Raw genomic sequence first — 27,403 nt, 5'->3', positions numbered from 1 at the left:
CGAATTTTTAGTCTCGCCTGAGGCTACCAAGCAGGCCAGGCCAGCTCATTGATTGCCTTTTCATCAAGGGGCGGGGGTGTGTGGTGAGGAAGAGGTGAATGTCGCGCTGAGTGGCAAGTGGTGGGGGAGCAGTGGGAGAGCCATTGGCTGACAGGATGAAAGTTAAACACTGGCCTCCAGTCTTGTCTCACAGCAGGAGTCAGCTTGTTGCCTTGGGGCAGGGGCCCAGTTTATTGACCAAGCTGGTACTCCTCACCTGCCCATTCAGTGCCTGCTTCACATGGATTTTCCTTGGGCCCAGCCAAGTCTTAAGAGATGTCCATGTGTTATTGATTTAAATGTTCACCCTTGTTGCTGGCGAGCAACTGTATTCTGCTTTTGTACCATGTAGTGTTCAGCTGTGGCTTTAAGACTTCTTGAAGCTGACACTGCCAGGTACTAGCCTCTCTTTTCTTATCCAAAGCCAGAGGGACCTCCAGTCCCAGTGATCCTCATACTGTCATTAGTCCCACTGAGTCCACATGTTCAGCAGAACCAAAGGTCACCCCCAATTGAGCTTTTGACAGTAGTGTCAACAACTCTCACAGACCATCTGGAGATGTTAAAATGTGGCGCTTGTGTGTCACTCATAAAGTGTGGAATCGTCATCGTATGGTGTTTGGATATACTCTTCATTGATGGGTGCGATTAGATGTTACTCGTGACACCCACCCAAGATTTGTGAACCCGAGGCGGGACCCAAAGTGAATCCATACGTTCTTGGTCACAGCATTCCTGAAAGCTTTCAGTTGTTAATAGATTTTTTTGTTTGGGTCCCAAGAGGAAGATTCATTTATGAAGGGTGCTTAAATACCTGTCCCTTCATCCATCCCACAGACTATATAAAACATGGACATGTCTCTGTGACGCCACCTGCGGGTCTCTGAAGATCCATCGTGAAGCTCAGTGATAGTGGATCTGACCATTGCCATCTTGGCAGTGCCTGACTCACAGCTAATCCAAAAATGGGCAAAGAGGTGGAGGGTGGGTGGAGCTGAGGTGGGCTGAATGAAACCTGGTTGCTGAAATGTAACGGCCAGCTATCACTCAGTGTGAAGATGAGTTCATTGAGTGAGTGAGTTCATCTCCTGTACAGTTTGCATGAATGAGGAAATTAGCTATAGCAACCAAGAGTGTTTTATTTCTGTTGGTTTCTGCAGTGAAGTTGGGCATTTTGATATGGGTGTCTATAGGCATTGACTCACTTTTGGAGCCAGTCACAAGTGGTCATTTGACGAACTGCAGTTTTTAGCACTTTGGTGTTGGCTTCATTTTTCAGTCCTGAAGGTTGCTGCTCAATCCAGCCATCCATGCATGCATTCATCCATTCAAGTGAGGAGTAATAGACTCTATACAGAGTTCTAGTCAGAAAGAGTGCCAGTGGAAATAGACAGGGACATACACTCACATTGACACCGAACTTTTTTTTTTAAAGATATATATGAAAATACAGTAGACTCTTTCAAAACCCCCAATATGTGTGAGGGATTAAAAAATGCTTGACAGACTGCTGTTTCTGCAGCGCTATGCATAAAGTCATGACACTGATTTTTTAGTCATGATCTTTACATTTGAAGACATATTTCTCAGTAGACAGAGAAAATATAGAATTGAGTTCTGCATACTTTGCAAATTCTCAGAATTACATTTCTTATGCTGTGATGTGGCAACATAAATATCTAGCACTGTGTTATTTTGATGTGGGCAGTGTTGACACAAATAAATATTATACAGCAATTCTTTATGATGTTTTGTTGAACCATTTTTCAAAGACTGCACTCTTTTGTCTCTTCTACTTGTGAATTTTGCTGGTGTTTTTTGGCTTTTTCGTCCTGCTGGAATGTTATCTAAAGCTGCTTCAGATCATCGAATGATAAATAATATTTCATACCTGTCCACAGTAGATTTTCTTGAAAGTCTAGTGAGGGTCCAGCCTTTCTGCTGGTGTGAGGCTTATTTATTGCCTCTGGACTGGCAGTGATGGAACAACAGTCTGGTCCTCTTGATGAATCTGCATTGTCATCTTATTAATACCACCACATGGCCAGGGCGGCTGCCATGGATTTTCCATCTAAATGGATTAAGCTTTCATTTCTTATGCCTAACCACTATAAAGAGAGGTTAGGAACGAAGAAAAATGAGATAAAGGGCTTTGCCTACCCACAATCACTGAGTTACTTCTCAGCCCCCTTCAGATTGACCCCCACCTTTTGTGGGGCCCCACACAGAGCAAGGCCTATGCATATATGTATATGAGGGCTTAGTGTCTTTTGTGTATTTCTAATACTTAATATATATTTCATTTTCATTGTTACTGATGCAAGTAATGAAAAACAACTGGGGATTTCTTGTATTGGTTTTAAAAGCCTTTTTCCAGACACTGAAATGGTCTATTTTTGACAAAGGCAGCACCATTAGGCATGTGCCACTTTGTGAAGCCTGCAGCAATTTGGAATATATACACTTTATATGTTCAATATGATTCCCTTTAGGGTTTGTATCATGGGATGGTGTGACCTGACCATAACCTGTGCATTGAGTTGTCCATTGTATGTTTAGACAATCGATTGGGCCACAGACTCAACAAAAATGACTCTTCTACATTCATCACACTCAAACTGTGAGTGAGACCGAAGTGTGGCCGGCCATGCGTCTGGCACACTGCAGGTGGGGGAAGACATACACACAAACACACACATGCACACACCACATTCAGACAAGAGGTTTCAGCTTGACCTCTGAAATGTCACATGTTGCCAAGATGCATCTTGGCAATTGTCCTGCACTGAAGGGATTTGTGGGGAGAAGAAGAGGGATGGGAGCGGGGGATACAGACAGGTTGGTGGAGTCAGCCCTGGATTTATGTGTCTGTAACAGAGCCATTTATGAGGACACAGTTGCCCCTTTTCTTCAGGGGGAGTTGCTTGTTTTCCACAGAAGCTGCTGTGCAAATATTAGCTGTCCTGGTGCACCTGCTGCCGTTGTGGGATTCTCCCCCTCCCTCCTGGTTTCCCACCCTGTATCGCTATACACTTCATTTGTCAAACACACAAAGGGAGACAGACACACAATAGAGGAACATTTTAGCATTGCCTTGGCCCTGGATTGGTGTCCTGACACAGGGTAAACACTGATACGACCTCCCATCCCCCAGGGATGGTGCTGCTCTCCTTTAATCTGGAGTAGCGGGCATCATACCGAAGGAATGGTCAGTCACAGGCCACAGTGTTCACAGGGACCTAACCACTGCTGGCCAACCCCACTAACCTCATCTACATATGTGTGGATAGTTTGTGAAAGACAGACCAGTGTCAGGGTCTGGGGGCGGTAGATGGCAGTATGTATTTATGTTGATGGAAGACTAATCTCATTGTCCTCTCATCCAAAGAGTTTTGTGTTCACCCTAAATCAACTTTAAATCCTGTTAATTCCCCTTTTCTCATCAATATTTATTTCCCCCAGTTGCATAAATTATGTTGGCCCCACATTCTCCACTGCTGGACTGCTTCCACTACTTTCCAACATTTTTTTTTCCACGATAGTTTAATGTGCTTTTCATAAGAACTAAACCTCTTTCAATCAAAGCAATATGGAAAAATAAATTTGCGAGCTTTAAAATTGCTTCCACCACCTGCAGAAATTGAGATGTACACCGTTTGTTTATCGCTCATTTTGTTCATCTGGTCTTCAGTGTTTTTATTTGTGCATCATGGTTAATTTTCTTTCCTTCGTGAATTCTAGAAATATTTCACTAATTTGTTTTTGCGTTTCACTCGGCCACCTTGGAGAATCAGCACAATATGGGTTGCCTTTAGTTTAAATTGATTATTTTACAAAAGAAAAATGATTTTTTAAATAGTGTAACTGTCCACATGGCTTTGAACCCATTGAGAATGGATTTGAGTTCGTCTTTATAACAAAGCTGTGAATTATTGTTTAAATATAGTATTGTCATGCATATTAACCCAGCACCAAATCCATCAATAGCAAAAACATAAACTAAATTTCAAAGGCAGTGAATGCTTTGAACAATGATTCATGTATTATTCAGCTATTGATTAAGATATCAGAAGGATTAGTCTTTGTGTGTCTTCATATCAGCTCAGGTTCTCTGAATAATTTGGACTATAAAAGTACTTGTAAAAATTGTTTTCCATCACCCACACTGACAAACAGCCCAGGTCACTTTGAACCGACTGTGCCATGTTGCTAGTCGTAAAGTTCTGCATTCTTGCAAGCCCCTTTAGCTCCATTAGCTGTTAGCTTCGTCAGCCAAACAGTCTCTGCTGCCTACCAGCTGCTAACAGCTAACTAGCTCCCCTGCTGATCTGTTGCTCACAATGGAGAATTATCAGGAGAAAAATGGGGTGCGTCCCTTGAGGATGGTGAGTTTAGTGCATCTCTAAGATTTTAATGCGTCAGAGATGCAGAACACGTGCCGAGCAACATCACTGTGAACAAAAACATCACAGAATATCAATCAATGACACTGATTAACAAAAAGGACTATAATAATATGTAATAGTAACTATAGTAGCAGCTGGAGAAGACATGCATCGTCAGCGGTTGGTTCAGTTTGTAATTTGCTGAGCGATCATTATACATCCATACATATATACATACATTACAATCTTTTTCGTCCTCAAGGCGTCCTGGGGAAGATCTCTGTTCATTCCAAACACATTTTCTATCTTCCCTGTGATGAAGGTATGCTATTAGTCTCATGCCCTGAGACACACACACACACACACACTCATACAAGCAGAAATACACCCTGTTTGACATGTGCAAGTCCATCACATAGATGAAGGTATTTTTACAAGAGTGTGTTTGGCTTCTCAGTATGTTTAAATGGTTTACCAGTTTTAAGTTTGTGTCGCCAAGTGCACCTTTAAAACATTTTATGCAATCAACATGCAACACAAAGTGTTTATAGCCCTCTTTGTTCCCTTCAGTCTCGCTCTGTGTGGCTGCCCCCAGTGTGCCCTCTCTTCTTTTAACTTATTGCTTTCTGCATGTGTGGACGCTTGCCCACACAAACACCCATCTCCTCACGACCACGCACAGAGGGGGGTCCCTGGAGTTGGCCACAATTACTGTGTGTATTGTTGCTTACTCATTATGTCTGACAGGCCACACCACTTCTGCTCTCCTGCTGTCTCCTGTGCATTGCCTCCTACCCCCCCAAGTCGACACAGCCCCCACCCACCCACCTACACATTGTATTTAGGGGGAGCAGTATCTTCTCCTGCAGGGCTTCAGAAAACCTTCACAGGGTGTCAGTTTGCCTTTTGCGCCTCGTGCCCACTCACAGACAAAAGGCATACTTATGCAAAAGCCTTTTTAAAATCTCAGAGTGCTCCATGCTTAACATGTAGCTTCTGTTTTCAGTGTTTACTCTCATACAAAGTATTCATTAGCAGCCAAATGGAAAGTATGCCTGCCCTTTACAGTAAGCATCTAGTCGAGTGCGCTGCATTTCCTTTTATAGATCAAAGTAAAATTGAAATATAATTTGAATTTAAGGTTTGGATATAGATATCAACATGGGTTTTATTTTTGTGGTTGTTTTCAATTGGTAGAGAAGCTGTAACCAAGTCCGTAGTGTAACCATTTTATCAGAGCATTTGATTATATACACATACACTACAGTCGGCTCCCCAGTGGAAAAAAAAAAAAAAAAGTTTTCTGACATTTTGCCACATTCAGGTACCTAAACAACACCTTTAAATCACTAGTGCAGTCAACCTTCTGATAATTCTGGATTACGAGTGCAGTATTGCTGCTGCTTGCAACATATTGCCTGCAGCTTACCCCAACACACTTTTGTCAAACAAGGGAAAAATGCAAACGGGGAGGCAAGACTCCAATTAATTGGCCATAGATATGCAGCTACACGAAACCATTAATGGGGAGCAAATGGCTTTAACTTTGTTTCTAATGTAATATAAACTTTAATTAATAAAGTGTGTGATGAAGTGGAGACTTATCAAACAAGCCCTGTGTCCATTAAAGGCCCTAAACCCTCACAAGGCAGGTTTATTAAACCCAGTTTCAAAACGTGTTTATGAGCCCCATGGAGAGAAAACAGGGAGAAATGCCGAGACATGAAGAAAAAGAAATGAGTTTGTGTAATTAGTGAAAATTAAGAGCTTTTAATCCAGGAGGAGGGATGGTAGGAAGGGAAGTAGGGAGGGAGAGGGAGTTAAGAGGGAAGTATTGGCATGGTGAGATGGGTGGGAGGGACTGTGGATCTAGTGCTTAGCTTACTTTTGTTTGCCCCTGAAGAAATGAGCCAGGACCCAAAAGCACACACCTAATAAAGATACTCATAATAAAAATATGGTTATTTTTGTAAGGGGCTTTGAAAGCACAGCCTCCTTCACCTACAGGACCTCTTTGTGCAAAAAAAAAAACAGGTGGTCACATTTTTGCACCGTGGATGGGTGGGTGCAGGTTCAGTTTCATTACTTACATCCGGACAGGAAGTGATCAGTTATTTAGTCACCTGAATTTTAATTTTAACTGTTCTTAAGCTTTTATGGATAAAAACGTTTGTTCTTTACGGCTAAAATAACCAGCTTTATGGACCGCTGTGAATTTCCTATATATTTATTTAATGCACCTGAGTGTCTACAGCAGTCATTCACACCTTTATCTCAGCAGAGGGCTTCTCAGACTTTATATTATCAACAGAAATGTTATTTTCCTGGTCCATCTGAGGGTGGCATTTCTTTGCTCCATTTCATGACACACATCAAGACAACTTCCACTGACAGTTTCTGCTTCACTAGCCCTGACCTTCTAAAATGAATCCAGATGTTTTAGGTGATGGACAGAAGAAGTGGAGACTGAGGGAGCAGTTGTGTTTTGGAGACAGGGTGATAGTATTGCATTAGATGGAAAAGTTCAATCATCCCCCCTGCAGGATTTGCACTGCTACAGAGCAGAAATGTAATACAGACCCCACTGCATCCGTTCAGAGGGGCTGGCATTACATACATGAGTTAAATGGGCTCTTCATGTTCATACCCCTGCCAGTCAATGAAGCCAAACGATCATCTGAGGAATACAGACCATTCGAGGTTTAAGTGTAGGAAAGCAGTTTTTACACCCAAGCGGAAAATGTTAAGTAATTTCCGAACATTGTCTCAGGTAAGAACCCCCTACTGTTTACAACAGAGGCACGAGCCATTTCAGTGTGCTTTTCTTAGTGCGAGGAGCCCTGTGTGATTGTTCGTGCCTGTGAGCTCACTTAACCTCTCTCTCCTGTGGAGTCTTTCAGGCTCAAAACTGCTTTTAATGGATGTTATAAGTTCCTCTGCGGCCCATGCCCTTTTCTTCGTAGAGGAATTACAACTCTCATTAAATAGCTGTTTTTTTCATTGTCAGACGAATATGTAATCACTTTACTTTGACACACTGAAGTGCACTAGAAATACAAGTCTTACACAGACTCTTGCTTCTTTCTGGCATCGTGTTTCTTTATCGTCATCACATACATGCACCAGGGAGCTCTCTTCCTTAATTTTTTGCCTTGAAGGTTTCTCAAGAACAACCAAAAAAAAATCCCCACACCCTCCTTTTATGTCTGTTTCAGTCCAGCATACAGCAACAGATGGATGGTAAACATGGAGCTGACTGCTGACAATTATTTCATCCAGCATCTGAGAAGCACAGCCAGCACATATTCCTGTTGAATTCCTGCCCAGGCTTCTAAGTGCAGAGCGTTTTGATTGTCATGTTATGATTGTCCTGCCCTTTAAGCAACCGAAAGCACACAGCGGGATCAGGATGTTTGTTTTGAATGAAGATTCGAGAGTGAGGGAGAGAGAGAGAGAGACAGAGTGACAGAGAGATAGACAGAGACAGAGTGACAGAGAGGGAGAATAATTACCATTAAACACAGTGAGGTGTGTTTTTAACCAATAGAGTGAGGACTTGGGAAGTTAGGACATTTTGGCTGATCCTCACAACTTCAAAGGGCTGTTTGACTGTTTTTACCCGGATTTAAGGGTTAAGTCAGAATTAGATTTAGGTTCGGGTTGAAGGGTGAGACATTTGTTTTGATGGTTAAAGTTCGGTAAGGGGCTGGGGAATGCATGATGTCAAGGAGTGTCCTCAGAAATATACAAGTTTGTGGGTGTGTGTTCCTGAGAAAGCAATATTGCTTTTTCTCAATATTTGGTGGAATAGCTGGAAATGAAAATCCAGCAGCATGTGTTTTTTCTCTAGATCAGAAGGTCCACTGGGCTGACTTACCAGCAAGATATGCAGAACAACATTTCTGTCTAATCTGCTTCTCAAAAACAGAATCTTTGAGTGAAAAATGCCAGATTTGCTTTGCTGTTGAGTAAAATACATTTTCAGACAGTAGAAACTAAAGTTTGAGTCCAGAGGTCAGTGTTATATGTTATACTGCAGTAGTTTGAATAATGCAGTTGCTGTCACTCTGGCCTTCCCTCTTAAGGACCAGCTTTTCTAATTTTAAAGTATTGGTAATATTTTTTGTCAAACTTCACCTACTGTACATAAACTAGAGTGTAATGTGCAACAAAATGAAATTGCCATCGTTAGCGAGCAAAAATGGACAAAGGAATGACGACTGTCAAGGCCGGTGCTGTGGAGAGAGCGTGCTACATGCAACAGGGTCTGTCATGACTCTCGGCTGACTGTAAGTGACAGGGATGGGGGTACATGTAATGTATCCGCTGCTTTCCACTGTGCGCTTTGTTCTCCCGGGAAATGAAGCCAGTGTGGGCTTCCTCTGCTGCTTTTAAATCTGTGGAGTCCCATAAGGCAGAAACCCCTGAATGGCCACTGGGAATACTCTGTGAGCTTCCAGCTCTGATAAGAAGACAGCTACCTACAACAGAGGTGGAGGATGGACAGAGAAGATGGGGTTGGGAGACAGCATGGAGGAGAGGAAGTGTAAGGCACTGCCACGTAGGAGATTATGTGAAGACGGAAAGGGACTAGGAATAAGCGTGTGCTTTGTTTTGAATGGTTGAATAGCTTGTCAACATAGGGATAGCGTGAGGTAATACAGTATCATAAACATGAACATAAGCCAAGCTTTCTTTTTTACACGCGTACACAGGCAAACAGTTTAAACCTGAGGGGATACGGACACCACTCATCCTCCATCTGATGAAATTGGTATGCAGAAAAGGTGCTCTGTCCTTCAGTGGTGGCCTACTTTGAAAGTAAAATAGCAACTATTGGAAAAATAGAATGCCAATACAGTACTTAATATGCGTGCATATCAGGCTAGCGCAATGCTGTGGAGGCACACCTGAGAGGAATGTGAAACTTCGGGCCAGGTGCTCGGTTCCCCAGGAGAGTGGGGACCGGAGGGTTTGGAGAACAGAGGGAGTGTTTGAAGTCCTGGAGGACGGTGCTGATTGTGGGTGGTATGGGAAGTCATAAGCCTCAAAAACACATGGTGCCACCTGGTTGTCTGAAATAGGCTGCCATGCAATTATCCGGGCCCTGAAGTACATCTGCAGCTTGGAGGTACTGCAGATTTATTTTCTGAGTGTATGTTTCATGTCAACTGTTCTTGTTTGAAGATCTTGTGAAGGGGGTGGACTTATACATTTCTTAGATTGAACACGTAGGCCAGTGGAATTGGAGCTTCTCATGGCACCATCTTAAAAAGAAGGTTCTCATATATTTATACTCGTTTTCTGAAGTCATTTCTTTTTTTTAGTCCAGACTTTGTGAAGATATTTGAAATTTAGGAGGTTCTCCATCCTGCATATGTCAGATAATAATAATAATAACAATAATAATAATAATAATAATAATAATAATAATAATGTTTATCTTGTGAAGGCACAATTTACACAATTCAGCCGTGCAGCTTGTGATGTCTTTGTACTCGGATCATTTACCTTTTACCATAGTTTGAACCATAAATTAAATATATTGCTTATCTGCTCTGTTTTATTTCTAGAAATAAAAGGAAAACATTCAAACGTAGTGAGAAGTTAGAGAGAGAGTAAAGATACATCATCGCTTGCATCGTCATCATAGATTCTCATTCTGAGTCGGCTTCCCGTCTAAATTTGTTTTTATCTAATTTGAACAGATTTTCCCTTGTGAATGTCAAGGTTTTTCCTATCCCCTTTTCTTGCCTTTGGCAAAGACAGCGGTGGTCCCCACTGTTCCTTTGTGCATCTCGCAGGCGACCTGACCTCACCAGACTCAACTGCTGTTACAGATAGCAGCTCCTGGGCCGAAAAGGATGAGGCAACAGAGAAGCTGTCTGTCAGAATGAGGAAATGCCTCCTGTATACAGTACACATATCCAGTTTTGTTATGTGCATGCGAACACACCTAATAACCCACATACACAGATAAACACACACTCACAGACAACCCTGCATCCTTGGTTACGAATGGCCGTCAGGAGAATACTGTATATCCCTTTCAAGATGATCCCTTCCCCTCTCCTCCACCTCCTCCAATGGGAGGCTTATCCTGTGCTGTAGGATCTGTGAACCTCCCCTTCTCTCCAGTCCCAGCACTGCTGCGTGGATCAGTGTAACTCAGGTGAAGATACGGTTGGAAGGAGAAAAGGAAAGAAGGGGCAAAAATGTAATCGTGGTACACTTTCTTTTCACATGATCGCGGATCAGTGGCATTTTCCAGTTCTGAGAGCGTTTATCCTTTCATCTGACTTCAGAAACGTCTCTCTGAATTCACTCATAATTTTCCATATTAGCTTTTAAATGAATCAATCACGGCAGAGAGCAGGCTGGATGAATGTAAACCATTCATAAAACCTGGCACTGTGAAGTCCTTATTTGTGTATGTGTGGCTCCAGTATGTGTTGATTGACATCAACACATTTCTCAGGTGAAGCCCATCAGCTGGTGTTGAGGAGAATGACAGCAATAACCATTCAGCGCACCAGATTGCTTAAGCGATGTACTTACACGTGAAATGACCACCAACTCTGCCTTTTCCAGCCGTAATGGCGGTATTTTCACTGTTGTGGTTTCAAAAGAGTGATATCTTAAAAGCAAATCAAATGTGGAAAGATCTTTTGTTTAGATGGCCGAGTGCAGTAGAGTACCGCTCAGGGCAGGACGTAAAATTGCCCTTCCCCTGTTAGACAGTCATGTGCCTGTGTGAGAAAATCTGATATTGTGCTCACACATGCTACCAACAAGTCTTTTTTTTTTTTTTTTGCAGCGTGCTGAAGGCTGCATCTGCTATGCCCCGTACAGTATCAAGCATTTAAAAGATGCACCATGGAATAAACAGATTGTGCGTATTAAGAGTGTATCGTCTGTATGCATGTATTTTCCCCACATTTTCTTGCATTTCAACCCAATTCTGTCTTCCTGACAGCTGGAGAAATGCCATTATGAATTTGTTTTTGCTCCTCTATGATATGTCTTGGCAGCGTTCAGCAATTTCTCTCCAACATGTGTGCACTTACGCTTTATATGTCAGAGGCAAATCGGAACATCCATAAAATTCACCTGACAACTGACACTTGGCCGGAGATAAACATCTGGTGCTCGCAAAACCTGTGTTTATCTGTTGTTTATGGCTATAAAGGGTGAAATGACAGTTGGGAGTGGAACACTTTGAGAATTCCCGTTGATCCTTTTTTCCTTTTGTGTACGCCATTTGTGGCTATTCGTGTGTGCACCTACACTATATGTGTACATTTTTTCTGTAGATGTTGTTTAAACCCATCAGAGCGGTAATTGTACCAGGGAGTCAGAAATTCTAAAGGCTCAGGTCAAGATCAAGACCTGTGTGTGGTTGTGTGTGAGAGAGAGAGAGAGAGTGTCAGAGATTGTAGTACAGGAGGCTGATGAGGCCATACAAACGCACATTCCAGGGATCATCTTGTGCCATTGGACATGTATTTGCCTTCATGTGGTTTGCCTTCATGTAGCAGCACCTACTGTAAGACTTAGGGCAGCAGAAGCCTGTGTACTTGCTTTTGATCAGCACACCACAGCAACATCTGTACAGTCTTGGACATGTTTCACCTCGTGCCTTTACACAATTATTATGAAGCCTCAGTGGACGCTGTACTGACTTTCGAAACATCCTTGGGCTCAAGTCGTGTGTCACATGTCATCATAATCACCAATGTGATTGACATTTTTGACAATAGCTGTGTTTCCATCCGCTTATTTTTGTGTGCATTTTGAAGTTTTGCATTAGTAAAGGTTGAGGGAAAAAATTAAAAATTTAACATTCACTTTAGGTCGCTTTTTCGAAAAGGAGTTAGTGTGCTTAATAGGAACAGTAAGGAGTGTTTGGCGGCCGAAGCAGCTGGGTTTGTTTCTTTTACTTCTTCTTTGAGGTGCATCGCCGGTTGACAGACAACTGGTTTTGTTTCCAATTCATGACCTCTTCTCCTTCTGCTCTGTTTTACAGCCTACATAACCTAGTTTATTCGCTCCAAACGAGTTGGTGGAAACTTGCCTAATTCGCATTTTGTGTATATTTTTGTGCTATTTCAAAGGTTTGCATCAAATTCACTTGACAATTACTGCAGATGGAAACAATGCTAGTCATTATTGCAGAAACATTTACTGTCAAATCGTAGTTCCTTTGTGCGTTGGCCTTATCTTGAGTGAAATCAGCAGAAGGTCACTCTAGATTTGATAGACATGTTCTTTCACAAGAGATCATAGGATACATGGCTTGCTATGCATCCCCACTGCTTCCTCGTGTTTAATTTTAACACCTCCCTTGATCACATCCTTGCAATAAAAGAAAGTAGGTGTCATCATGTTACAGCGCCTTCTTTTTTTCTACTGCACCAAAATGGTGGCAGTGTAACATGGGGACTTAAAAGATGCTTTCAATAGAACTGTTTTTCTTTTAATCTTAACCCTTACCGCCTGCTAATGCACATTACCTTCTGTCTTAATTGTTTGCAGTTAAATAACAAATGGGAAAAAAAAAAGATTGTCGGCAGGCTAATTTGTTTTTTGTTTAATTGAGGTGGCCAGCTGTAATACCATTACTTCAGACAATGGTGCATTGTAGGTTTGGGGGAGTTAACGGCTAAAAGTCTAGGTCAGCAGTATGGTCCTTTATTGGACCCATCCACTCACTCTCAGGCTTCACTTTATAAGGGAAACTTCACTAAGTGACTGACTCAGTGCCTCAGCATCCCTTTTACTGCCAACAGGTTAATGCAGAATCCCATCCAAGTCATCCAGGCAGCAGGGTACCAGCAGGACCCATAAACACATCATAATCAGCCCACTAAGAGGTGGGTTGCACTTAAATGGTCTGTGCCCCAAACACCGCAGATACCCCTAATTCCACCGTAGCCCAAGTCAAGAATCCAATTACAGCACTGCGACTGGAGTCATCAGTGTCAGAGCCAGAAGTCTGCTTTACATGCAGGGTTCTGACCTCCTGCCTTCTCCTACAGCACAAAAGCAAGTCTATCATTATCACTCATTAAGCCTGACTAACCTGTTTTTATTCTCGCTGACTAAACAAAGGATAATTAATCAAGATTTGGACTCTGTACTGTACAGCATGCCATGTAGTGTCACGGGCTGCACTCTAGTGCGCCAAATTAAAATAATTATAGGTTAGCTGCTTTTCATGTCACAAAATTATCAGAAAAGACATTTCGATTGCACATGAGCAGTGTCCGTTTTTCTAATTCCTGTGTGTGTATCTTTACAGTTCATCTATTCCTTTTCTTAACGCTCACTTATCGAGCTCTCTTCCTGTTTCTTGAGGGATTTTGCAGCTTTTGTAGTGTTTCTCCCCACAATTATGCCTTTTACATCTCTATTAGTGGCCAGTTGAGTACAGTGATTTCAGTGGAAATAGTAATTTCATAGGAAGTGGTTACTATGTACTGGAAGACCACAGTGTTTGTGAGTGAGGAGGCTCTGATTCTGAGTAAGAAGAGCAGCACTTTGGTAATCCAGATGGCTCACATTTTATTCCGTCTCTACCTGTCCGTCCCTCCAATTCTCAGGAGTATCTTTCCTTTACTGTCCCTGACCACATGGATACTACACCCATGTAGAGCACATCAGCACTCAACACTGCCATTAATCTATCTCTAAAAAAATCTGCATTCATTATTGTATAAATAGGATACTCTGAATACCCAACAGTATTCAGAGTATCAGTAAGCAAAACACAATTTTTAACATAGATTCAATATAATTGTTTTGATACTACTACTGTATATATAGCAGACGGAGTATTTGGTTCAGGTTTTTGTCTGTGAAGTGCTTGCAATGACACAAAATGTTGACATGCTAATAGTAGCTGACTGTAGCTGGAGGACATCATGCCACTGCAATGCAGCTTTTGCAATGGAGAGGCTCCTTGAAAACAACCATTCGGTGCTCATGTGTATATGTATCTATCTATCTATCTCTATATATAGATAGATAGCCACGTACTCTAAAAAGAAAGAAAGCTCTCTGGTTTACTCCTTGTAAACATCGAGGCAGGTGAGCAGCTCAACAACTGTGATTTGGGGATTTAAATGCAGTTCACGACTGAGTGGCTCTCTTTACACTCATATTCTCCCTGCCTCGCTTTTAACTCTATCCCCAGGTGCCGCATGGTGCATCTTTAATCAGGGCATGTCTGCCTTGACACCTCCATGTCACCAGAACATGCTTTGCTGCAGCTGTGTGAAGAATAGTCATCAGGAGGTGATATGATGGAAGCTGTTACAGGCTCGATCACGATGCAGGACCGATCGCTGCTTTTTATTTTATGTATGTGTGTTTGTGTGTATTTGCACCTCTGTGGAGGGGCAGTGTATGCATTTTAGAGGCAGACATAGCACCAGCTGTCTTTTATGTGATTGGGGACTTCCAACTTTACTGTATATATCTGTCCCTGTTTTGATTGCCAAGGATAAACCTATTGGTGCTAACAAGCGTGAAGTCAAGCTGCCAGAATGAGAAAAAGTCATTTCCCCCTCCTCTTGTCCTCATCTCTCAGCAAACCTTGACATTTTCCAGCACAGAAATGTGAGGTATTTTTTAAGTCCTTTCACGCCTCAGTTGACAAATTGGATCAACCTATTGGTTAACCTTCACAAGAAGAAGAGATAATACTTGAGCACATTTCTTAAAAATAAAACGTAAACATGGTCATCTTTTCCTTGTTTGACAACCTTTCATGCATCACTGTTCTAAGCAGTTTACTTAGACACACCTGCATGTTTGAGTTTTCCGAAAAGAAACGGTGTCTACACTGAGAAAAGAGAAACATAACCTTAATTTATTATTACAGTTCTTCTTATTATAGACCTATTATTTTCTCTCTGTACTGGCAGATATGACTCACTACAGCAGGAAGCTATGGGCTCCTCAGTAATTATTTTTCAGTCGTACATTCAGACTTTACAGGATGTTAATTTTCATTCAGAAATTAGAGAAAAAAAATTCATAATGTCGAGACCTAAACAAAAGCAACAGCTAATATAGTAAATATTAAAGTGAATACACAATAGTGATATACTGTGTCCTGAGACAGAATACTAATCAAATGAAAACTAATTTTGCTTGTTTAACATCCTATTTTCATCCTGAATTATTGAGAAAGTAATAAAAAAAAAAGGCGAGAAACTGGGCTACTCATGAAAGGGAGAGAAAGTGTAAAGGAATAACTCTGCTTTAGAAAAGATAGAGAGAGGGCAGATTATGTTCTGTCAGCTGACAAATGTACAAAATGCAACCCTGTCGAATACGCTCCAAAGTAGGACAGTCTCTGCACAGACAAAACCCAAGCAGGTTCTCTGTAGCAGACAGTATAAATGACATCCAGAGCATGTTTAGTCCTGTTTTAACCATGTGGTGAAGGAAAAACACTTCAAATTCAAGAGAAGTGCAATTAGTCGTTGTCACAATGCTTGTTTGCTTTCTTACCAGAGGTTGGATGAGAAGAACAACATCAATTTCATCTCTTCAGTGGAGGGACTGGTCTGTGGATGTTTTTTTTTTTTTTTTTTTTAACTCATCTTAGCACAAAGACAAGAGGAGGCAAACAGCTAGCCTCAGTTAAAAGACACACCCACACGCACAAAAGCCACGCTTGTAGTTTAAAGGCTTGTGACACAGCTTGTAAAACGACATGTAAAATAGACAAAGTGCAGCGTGTGACCATGTCTGTTTATAAGCTGTTCCAAGACCTGTTTTGACAGAGCCCGGCTACTGTTTCCTCTTTCCTATTGTTACCAGTCTTCCAACAATAATCTAGGCCAAACGTGACCTGGACCGTACATCTCTGGTAGAGCAGGGGGTGAAACTGATAACAATATTCTCATGTAACTCCTGGTAGGACAGAACACAAACATATTTCCTTACATCTCCTTTAAAGGTGATCAGCAGTACAGGCGCACACCTTAAAACCTCCACTGTTTCAGCCTCTTTCAGTATACTTTGGAGTCCGTCTCTGGGCTCGGTCCTGTGTAACGCGTTAGAGACCACAGTGGCATCAGTAATCCTGTCAGCTGTCCAAGGAACAGCCTTAGCCTCAAGTCTCTGTTCTTCATCCCCTCATAGTGACACGAGCCGGGCTTCGGCATTGTCTGCTGAATGCTTAAGGTTGGATGGCATAGTGGGGTCTTAACAGACGCGAGGGGCAGCCGTTTGGACCATCAGCCTAGTGCCTTCCCACCAGCGCTCAAGCGCATTGGGTCACAACGAGCAGCCTTGGCACCACCAGAGAATGGTTTCCTAGAACTGATTGGCTGTCAGGCTCAATCCATTCGCTGCCCCCAGGAGCATGTCTCCATGACCAATTTAAGAGCCAGAGTCAGAGCCTTCCCACACTCCCTGCCGCTGAGAGAGAACAACAGTCATGTGTAGATGTGGGCAGATTAAATATATACTTGTTAAAAGGCTGTACAAAGCCCAAGGTCATTGACAATGCTCAGAGTTATTGATTTGAGGGATTTCTTTTATTTGCACACTGTTTTTATGTTTTGCCTTTTAAGTTAATTTTTCGCTATTTCTTTTGAACACATTTATTCTGTGTTGGTATAAAAGCGAGTTTGCGACCTGAGAGATGCTGTGTTATTGCTCCTCTTTTCATAAATCGGATTTTGCTAAAGTCTGTTTGAACTAGACATTAAGTGAATCTCACCAACGCTGCATTTCTCAAGATTTGTATTTATTTTTAATCTTAAAAATCAATTTGTAATCACAGCCTTAAACTAAAAGTTAAGCAAATCATGCATAATCATGATATCCCTGACATTACTGCCCTGATTCTCCACTTTCAATAGAAACTGACCATTTCCATGGGAAACATTAATGGTTTGCAGGAGTCTCTCTCCTCTCCTCTTGGAATGGAAACAGGGAACGGGGTCACTAAGGGAGATCTGTGTTGTCTCAATTAGAAGAGGAGGCGTTTTTCTCACTGGGCCCTGCTCCAGGCCCAGCTGTGTACCTTCCACCGTGGGCTGAGCCTCTCCCTGCATACTGAAAACATTACTCGGCACAGGTCAGAGTGTCACTCTGCAGGACTCCTGCTCCCATAATACACACCTTTTATTTAGAGATCTTGAATAACCAGAACCAGATGCTCTTAGATGGAAGGATAGATAACATAAAACTTGTTAGCTCAAAAACTCACACAGTCATACTTGGTTGAACGTGTGCGTACATATATTTTGGAAGTGTGTTTTGACACACATGAGTGTGCATGCACGCACTCACACACACTATTCACAATTTCCATCATCATTATCATTATCAGCCACTTCCCCCACTCCCTGTTATCATTAGGCATGATGATGATGATTGCATGGTTGATAGCTCCAACCCCCCAACTGCAGCTCCACTGTAATGGTTCACCTTGAGCTGAGGAGTATTTCTAAAAAAAAATAAAAAAATAAAAAAACAGCTTCAACATTTTTGCTATGTCAAGGTTAAAGCCTGGGAATGGGAACAAAAACACCTCCACAAATAGCTTGAAGTTGTGTTCTTGTTGATAAGAGAGACACTTAATCATTTCACAGGCAAGCATTTATTTACTGGAAAAAACTTAGAAAATGTCCACTCACATAACACATATTATTATCAGGCACTTATCTTGTTGTCACCACAGCCTACGTTGTATCTCATTCATACTGAGTTTGTAGACTTTTTCATATTCTGGTTTAGTATGTGCAATCAGTGCAGCTTTGCTAACCCAAAAAGTAACAGGAATGATTTCAAGTCTTTGAGTCAAAAGGAGGGGGATTGCCTTTTTGCGAGTGGGAGCATGCTTTTGAGATCCGAGATAGCAGGAGGAGTGGATAGAGAGGTGTGTATCCACACTGCAAATTGGCTTCGGGGTTGAGAAAGAGACCTCTGTTTAGCCTTCGTCAATGGGAGAAAGTGGTCACAGCTGGATTTCACTGGTCAATTGGTACGTTCAGATCTTGAGCGTGCTCTCTATTTTTTGAAGGTCTCACTCATTATTCCAGCTATGACTGGGCCAGGCACTTTTTTTTACCCTCTAAGTCTCAATCTTGCCAGTGGACATTGAGCAACACCTTTGTTCACTATGTTTTCCCCCCTAATACCTTAATACTTTTTTATTTATTCTGAGAGCATGGATCTGTAGCGTGCCCAGTGACTCTTCCTCAGAATCCATCTCCTTTAGACAGGCTGGCAGCTTTCCAGCAGCTCAATCCTCAGTGTGAGTCCCTGAGATGGAGGACGGGGCACATGTTTGCAGGCAGATTGCACAATTGAGGGAATAAATTGCCTTGTGGAGGACCAGACACCACATTGTCTGTTCCACTCTGTGTTCCTTTGCCTTTACTGTAAATATGTTTGTTGAAGACCTGTCATCTGCAGTTTCTTTTATTTCTTTTCAAGGCCTGCTCATTTTATGGTGTCTAGTGGTGGGGCTCAGCCGGATGGTCTGTGTCCGGAAGTGAACATGTGGTAGTGTTTAGCTTTGTAATGCCCTGGGTTTTATGGATGTCTTGAGGGAGATATCACATGGAAGGCAACCAGGATAGTGATTCTGGGCCAGCAAACAGACTGGATGTCCAAGTGTTGGAGAACTCTTGTTATCACAGAGCTTCCCAAGGGCATACCTCAGTCCAAGGCCCACAGAGTAGGCTTAACATGGATGCCAAGTCATCTTTAATAAGCCAAATCTGTTTTTTGCTCAGACATTCATGTATTTTTTCAATGGAACCTCTATCAATTTGGTGACTCCTTTTGGCACAGAGCAATCTTGAACTCCCCCTCAGTTAATGGAATGTGTAACAGATATGCTCACCAGAGACTTCTCCTCATGTGGTTATGTTGGCTCCAGTGAATCTTTCATGTTTTGTTAAAACATGATTTTGAAATACTTCCTCCTTGACATGCTTCTCAAAGCTCTTCACCCTGTAAGTTAATATATTACCACAAATCAGTTTGAAATACTTACTATTTATATTTCATTGCTACATTTCTTCTCTCAAACTTGCACATCCAATATCAAGTCAAAAGCATTTGACCCCATTATTTCCCTTGGAGGACCATCTGGCCCAAGAATGGTCAATGCCAAAGTTGAGGTCTAGAAAGCACTGTTTGTATTTCCAAAGATTTTCTCCAGTCTTTAGACTGAGTTTGTCCAGATAAATATGTGTTCCTATCACCTTATTCCACCCAACATCAGTGAATAAATGACTGTGCTGCTTGGATTATTGATCTGACAACCATGGCACAGAGATAATACAGTGTATTGCCATGTGATATTATTACCATTGTACGCAACGGCTTCAAGGAAACCAGCTAGCTGCCAGAAAACCCTCCCACATTGTGCCCATCACAAATGTCTCTTTACTGAGTGATTGCTCGGGAGATTGTATTAACAAATATAAATCTGTGCGAGAAGGATGGCATTGTTGTCTGAGTATTACATTTTAGCCTCCGGGCAACTAGTAAAACACGTTTAAATGTTGGCAAGGACTTTGATCAGCTGTCACGGACTGCCACTGTTGGACAGGTTAAGCTTTCTTGGCAGAAAAGAAAATTAGATGGACATACATTCCCAAAGTCACATTTTAATAAAAAGAAAAACAAAAACTTCTGTCACAGTTTAACTCGAAATTGGGGACAGTATGTAAAACACTGATGAAAACAGGATGAAACAAATTTACTGTCAACAGATTTACAAAGTGTTGCTGAGCTCATGTAGTAACATCCTTTATAGAATCACGTGTACACAAAGTGTTGAACCTCGCTCCATCCTTGTTTGTTAATGACTGAGCCTTTCCAGGATGCTGCTTTCATACCTGATCATGATACTATCGCCTGTTACCAATGAACCTGTTTACCTGTGGAATGTTCCAAAAACACTTGTTTGGAACATTCCACAACTTTCCCAGTCTTTAGTTGCTCCTGTCCCAACTTGTTTGAAACATGTTGCTGGCATCAAATTCAGAATAAGCATATTAGTCACATATATACAATGAAGTTGAATTGAGTGTATGTCAGAAAGGATTAGTAAATTATCATATTCTGTTTCATTTATGTCTTACACACCTCACACAGCTCCTTTGGAATCAGGGTTGTAAGATGCCAAGTGGAGGGTGTGTTTTCACTACTGTCTGACAACACTTTTGTTTTGGAAACATTTCTAAAACTTGTTTTATTCTTGTGGACAACCATCTGGTTGAAATATGCTACCAATAGTCATCCTCTCCCCACACCTGGTACTGCAACTAGTGTGGCAGCTCGAATGTGCGCAAGCCCTCCAGGGCCCATCAGTCCACATGTGCTGCTCAGAGGAAACATGTGACATGTGGCATAATTGAGTCAGCCAGCAAATCCTGTTGCAGAAAATCAGCCAACTGATGCCACTACTCAGTGCCCAGCGGGGGAGCTCTGAGCTGTATAGGATGGCATCAGAAAGGAATGTGCCTGTTTCACATTATTAAAGCCACTGTTTTTCTCTTTAATTTGAGATAGCATGTGGCCCTGGGGGTAAGGATGAAGACAGCTGAGGCACTGACGAATGGGCCGAGAGCACCCTGCTGAGAGTGTAAGGTATCTAGGTGAGAGATTCAGGTGGCAGCAGAGAAAAGAATCAAGGTTTAAGAGAACAATTTAGTACGAAAAGCAGCCAAATTCCCCCTCTCAGTTTAATTTGCCCTCTGTCTGTGGGCCATTCTCGAAGGGAGATCATTGTTTCCTCATGTTTTATTTTTCCTCGCGCTCCAATTTCTTTGTCCAAGGCTCTTTCCACATAAGAAATCCAGCATGATTTCTTTGGCCTCACTGGTTACAGACTCAGTATATGTGAGTCAGGATATTGTAATGTTGTGCTTGTTGGATTTATTTATGAGGTAATGAATATTTATTATTTGGTTTGGAGGAATTCTAAAAATTGCTGACACTGAAACATGGAAATACATATATTTGCCAGTCTTGTAAAATTAAATGCAATCAAAAAACCTAACCCTGGAAATTGGGTTCATATTTTTTTATTTGAAAACAGAAAACCTCATTGGCATTACAGTCGACAGTTGAGCACCTGTGTTGACGTCAGTTTTTCACCCTCCTGCACCCCCACTGAGTTGCCAAATAGACTTGGAAAAATGCCACTGTAATTGAAAATTAACTCAACTTGGTCTTTGTCAGGGCACAACAGATACACTACATTTTTCCACCTGTAATGGAGTGAAGCACTTTGTACCTGTGGGTTTTAAAAAGTGCTTACTTGCTTTGGCGATCAGCAGTCACAAAACTGTATCCAGAATGAATTTATTGGAAGAGCGGTTAATACTTGTAAGTGATAGTAATCCTGACCAAGATTGAAATAAAACATTGTCCCATGAAGGTGGTGAACCCAACCAAGTGTGTAGGATTTTGCTCTCATCGTGTGAAGATTATTGGGGCACAAAGGGATGTTTCCTGTTAAAACACCTTCACTTCATATTAATTGGCTAGCAGCCCCTGCCTAAATGCACTCATGAATTCTAAACTCTGTAACCTCTCACCATGTTGCTTCTGTTAACAAAAAAGAAAGTTCAAGCACCAAGTCAAGGTACAGTCTGCCACTGATAAGCATCCTCAGATGTTGACAGAAAATCAAACTGTAATGCTGTACATATGTAGCATTGGTACATGCTCAGGGCCTTTTTTTTTTTGTTTTTTTAGCACCGCTTAATCCAATAAACAACTGCATCCCTGATGTCATGTGTTGACAGCAAGCTGGAGTTAGCTCGGGTGTCTTCAGCTTCTTGCTTCTTCTGGATGCCCAGGAGATGTTGCCTCTTTGTTTCTTCAGATAGCCTAGCCAGCGCTAGGGGAGCAGATTGTTTGTTCTAGATTTCCTGGGAGACTCCCACCTTGGGCTTTAACAGAGAAGTTGTGATGATTAGCAACAAAGTGTGCTGGCTCTCCCGCAAGCCATCAGGACGAGAGAGAAGGGTCTAAGGAATCTCGCTGCTTCCTTATTGTGAAACATTCTCATTTATCCCTCTTCAGTACTGTAATTACAGTTTAAAATATTGACCTTTTATCCCGTGCATGGACGTCTATGTTTTCGGAGGTGATGTTATTGGAGTGTAAGTGAAGACTAATGCACACTGACATGTGGTGTTTCCCCGAGAGATTCCATAATGTCTCCATTATGAAAGCAACGGTCTCTTCATTCTTGGACCAATTTGTCTATTGTGTTCAGTCATGTAGCAGAGACTTAATGCCATTTTCTGGGATTGTTGGCGGGGTAACACAATTATCTCCTTGGCTCTAGTGAGTTGACAGACAGGGCCTAAGGGAAGAAGCTGTGCTTATCAACCATCTACCCACTGTCACAATGACAGAAAAGGTAGCACACACAAACAAATGCAGAGCGGGGAGTTATCCACAGGACTGTGCTCTGATGCCACAGCTGATGATACTGGACATTATGGAGTTCCAGCATAATGTTAAAGGGGCTGGTCATCAATCACATCTGCCTATCAATAAACCAGTGATGTACTACACGTACAACACATGCCTTATTAATGTAAAGCTAGCCACAGAGAAAACAATGCATTTTAACCTGCTGAGCTGCAATGCTGCCATTTAGCTTATTTTCAAAATGTGGTGAAACCTACCAAGTACTGCAGCAGTAGGAGCTCAAATAGTGGCTGGTTTGTTTTTGCCTTTTAAAAAGGGGAGAATGATATGGAACTGAAATGTTGAAGTTTTCTGCTATGGAAACTGTTTTTTAATTGGTTTATTCCGTCCGTGCCGTCCCTCCCATCTTGGCCTCTCAGCTAATGTTTAATTTGCATTTTAATGTATGTAAATAATTGATTTTATTATTTTTTTGTGGGGAATGTTGAAAATATATTTCTGAATATCTCACTCTTGCTCTTATACTGTCAGTGTCACGTTTTGATTAAATAGTATGTTTTACAGTCTTGTCCCATTGCATATAATGTCCAACATTCTAAAAATAGTGTTTTTTTGTTCCTGCAGTGAAAAAAGATATGAAAGATGAGACTGATGACAGAATGCAGCAATTCAAGAAAAAGGCAAAAGAGCTTCGCATCTTGGACCCCAAGACAGCGCAGAATCTTTGTAAGTATATGCAGTTATATATTTTTAGGGTATTTTACAGCCAGTAACCACCATGTTTAACACCATTAGTTCATGGAGTACTATATTCTTTTTAACCATGACCTTCTATGTCAGAAATGTCAGTGTTCTTTTCCATGACACCCCAGGCATTTTTATACCCCATGAACGACTCAACAAAGCTGTTTGTGGGAAACAGTAGAAAGTCCTCAACAGTGATAGCTTTTTACTCAGCCCTGTGGGGAATTGTTTTCTTGGCAGTCCTTTAGCGGTCACCACAAGTGCATATAGATTGTTTCCAGACTCCCTGTCTGTAATCATGTGTCAAGTAAATTCCTATCAGAACTGAGTACTAAAACTACATGTAGGTGTTTGGAATCCCCAGGAGCCTTGGTGGAGTAAATGTCGAGTTGATACTGGTGTGCAGTATCTACCTCACCCTCCAAACGTTCCCCTACCTTGGCTCATTTTTGGTGAGATGCAAATGATCTGCAAAGGCCATGTACAGGTCAACTCCTGCACCAATTTCCTACAAAACTCTTTGATCCCGTATCCATAAAGTGTGTATGAATTTGTGAGACAAAAAACTGAGTGCCAGGCTGGCAGTCTTGCGTTGATCGGTGAATAGAGCATGTTATTGTTTACCCAAATCTATGGGATTTCATCTGCAGCCTTGATATCCTTCACCTCAGAGATACAATGTAGGTGATAACACCTCATGAAATATACATGTCAAATGCTAAGATTACATGCCCTTGCAACCCGTACTTCACCCTATTTGTTTAGCCATGGTTTTCTTACCTTTCTTCTTTAAAGGACGAGTAGAGGTGTATGCAGTGGCATACTGTGGACTGAGATAAGTGTATTTTCTAGGTGGATAAATTCCTCTGTATGCTCTGGATGAGGACTGCAAGCAGACTAGAATGTCAAAATAAGCTGAGGGATGCATGTACATCACAGGCACATTAACAATTTTATGTGCCTCCAAACCAATTCCCCTCCCGTGTGCTGGTGATATCTTGCATCGGTGCGGTGAGGTTTACTGTGTTCTTGCATCCTCCATGAGCAGAGGCCAGATGAATGAGTTCATCGGGTAAAATATTGGGGTCTGATGTCAGTAAGGGGCATGTGGAATGAACATAAGGATGACACATCAAAGCGTCTGTGTGTGCGTGCATGTGAGCATGTGTGCGCATTTGAGTATGTGCCAGTGTGCACGTGTCATTGCACTTGTTTATGGGCTGTGACAATGTTGATAGGTGTCACTGCCATCTTTGATTACAGCCCCAGCAGATGGGTTTTGAATTTGGCAGGAAACAAAAATAAGTGCAGAAAATCTCACCTCCAGAATGGCAATGGGTGGGAGGCATGTGGTCCTACACAGCTACACAGCTCCCCCGAGGATCCTTGATACATACTACAGCATCATAGATCATATTCACTGCCTGCTGCAGAACCGTCTAAGCTCCCTGTTCAATTTTGATGTGCGTTAGTGTTGAAGGTTCAGTGACTGGGATAGGTAGTGGGACAGCTAAATGATTGTGATGTCAGTGCCACATTATGTATTCTGGTGCAATGATTATGCATACCACTGTTTGTATCCAGCTATCTGTCTGTCTGAAAAGCAACTTGCAGCTTTGACTATAAGTTGCAGGTGAGCGTTTGACTTGTGGCTAAACCCTGAATAAAGAGAATTACATTTGTCAACATGAGATAAAATACAAGCATAGACTACTGTTGTGAAAGGAACCTGAAGAGCAAGTAGGCTGAGTAAAATTAAACGTTTTGAGTAAGTAGGCTAATATGCTAAAATGTAAACCTGAGACACAGGACATGATTCAGGTTAAACTGCAGTGTAGAGGAATGTGGAGCTGACCGCAGCAACCAGAGCCCAGGTCTTAATGAAAACCCGTTTTTCAACTGTTCAATTAAATCGGAGTGGACTGTTGTACTGAATGCAGACCTGACACCAAGAGTAATCATAACTGAGATACAGTCATTTAAATAGTCAGCATCAGTAAATCAGTTGCAGCATCGATACATTTTGGTGCTACAACAGGAGCAGATGCCAGACTGGACATTTTTCGAGTTTCATACTTTCTTGTAGAGAGTGCAAGCATTTCTCTTTCTGCTATCCAAAATAAAAACATGCTTTGTTACATTGCAGGCTTAAAATGTTTAAGAGTTCAGAAAAGGATCCTTCATGAGAAGTTAGGCCAGAAGCATGCCCTGTGAAAGCAGAAGTCGTGGGATGTTTAAAACTGAAAGAGAAAAAGCGAGTATAAACCAGGCAGAAAAGTTTACTTTCTTTGAAGTTTGGCAGAAATTTGCTTGGAGTATGCTAGATTGAGTAAAAATGAATACAATAAAATAGTTTTTATACTGCGTGTATTCATTTTTGTTAATAATAAACTTTCTTTGTATAGCCCCTTTCATACAGGAATTGCAGCTCAAAGTGCTTTACAAGAAAGAAATCACATGCACCAAGTGAGTGCTTCACATAGAGAAGACAGAAAGGACCTAAAAACAGATAAATAATGGATGTAAAAGATGGAGAAAAATGTTAAAATGAACTTGCTGAAGAATTTAAATCAAGCAAGAAAAATTGGCTTGTGCAAGTTTTGTTAGGTCAACAGTATATGTGTTCAAGTGTCATTTGAAGATGCTTTGTCAAAGCTCACACAGTCTATCTAACTAATCATAAGATCAATTACTTCACAAGACATCCCACTGCAACTAATGCAAACTCTGTTATTTTAAACAATTTCCATACCAAAAGTAACAGGCATCCCACTCATCTTCGGCTTGACAAGCATCTGCAGCTTTAAAGAACCATTTCATCACACAGCTTGTGTGCAGTGTATCCACTGTTTAAACAAGTGAAATGCCTTTTCCACCACAATCACTAAATAAAGAAACAATCGAAGGAATACAACACAACACAGATTTTGTGATTATGCATGAGAATAAAATATGGTAATTTTAAAGGGAAAACCAATAATCTATCATGAAGGCCATTTGAATGTGTTTGCAGTGACTATCGATCACTGTTGGTCAGACAGCCCTACTGTGCACCCCCAGCAGCTAAAGCCACAAATATAGCTCAGCTTGGTGGGTGGATGTGCCTGTGCAAGCTTTGAATGTGCACCGAAATTGCATTGTGCTACATCAACACATCTCCACCTGCACCGCTTTGCTCATTTTTGTACACACACATTCAGGAAATATCTAAAAAGGTGCGGGTTGACCGCACCCATCACTGACACAGCACATGCTACAAGGCAACTGTTAGATGACAGCAGCTCAATTTTCAGCATAATCTGGTGCTTCTTCTACACAATCAGTCATGTAAACCAAAAACTCTTTTAATATTTTAAATGAAATGATCCAGCTGCCATATTTCTTTGTTGTCGCTGAGAGTTGAAATTCGGAAGCATTAAATAATCATGACCAAAACAGCTGGTACAATAAACAAAGTGACAATATACAATGATTTTTTGCAATCGTGTTGTAATATGTGATGACCAGGGCTTTGAGAATCTGGAAATTTTTGATTTAGGTAATTTGAAAGTGCTTGAATTTTACTCTTGAAAAGCTGTACAAATGCTTTTATCTTATTCAGTTTGTAATTTACAATGTACCCCAGGATTACGAATGACAACCCACCCCTAAGAGAACCTTGTTTCCAGCTGTTGCTGTGGTTGAGGAGGATATATAGGACATATTGAAGAGACTGTATAGAGTTTAGACAACAAATGAGGATGACATGTTCACCGGAATCACGAAAATTCATGCTAATGAGGAAAAAATTACATAAATATTGA

General features: G+C 41.5%; 1 protein-coding gene across 7 annotated transcripts in view; it reads left to right on the top strand.

Annotated features, from left to right (window-relative positions):
* Positions 1-27,403, top strand: part of diaph2 (diaphanous-related formin 2) — a 372,410-nt gene that overhangs the window by 185,545 nt on the left and 159,462 nt on the right. For all 7 annotated transcript variants that reach the window (XM_076739474.1, XM_076739476.1, XM_076739472.1 and 4 more), the window contains one exon: positions 23,481-23,582. In XM_076739474.1, the coding sequence (XP_076595589.1) occupies positions 23,481-23,582 (102 nt within the window). The remainder of the gene's footprint in view (positions 1-23,480; positions 23,583-27,403) is intronic.

The sequence above is a fragment of the Chaetodon auriga genome, chromosome 9 (genome assembly GCF_051107435.1).
Source record: "Chaetodon auriga isolate fChaAug3 chromosome 9, fChaAug3.hap1, whole genome shotgun sequence".
NCBI classification, from domain to species: domain Eukaryota; kingdom Metazoa; phylum Chordata; class Actinopteri; order Chaetodontiformes; family Chaetodontidae; genus Chaetodon; species Chaetodon auriga.
The sequence above is the reverse complement of the archived record's forward strand: the minus strand, read 5'-3'. Positions and strand labels throughout refer to the sequence as shown.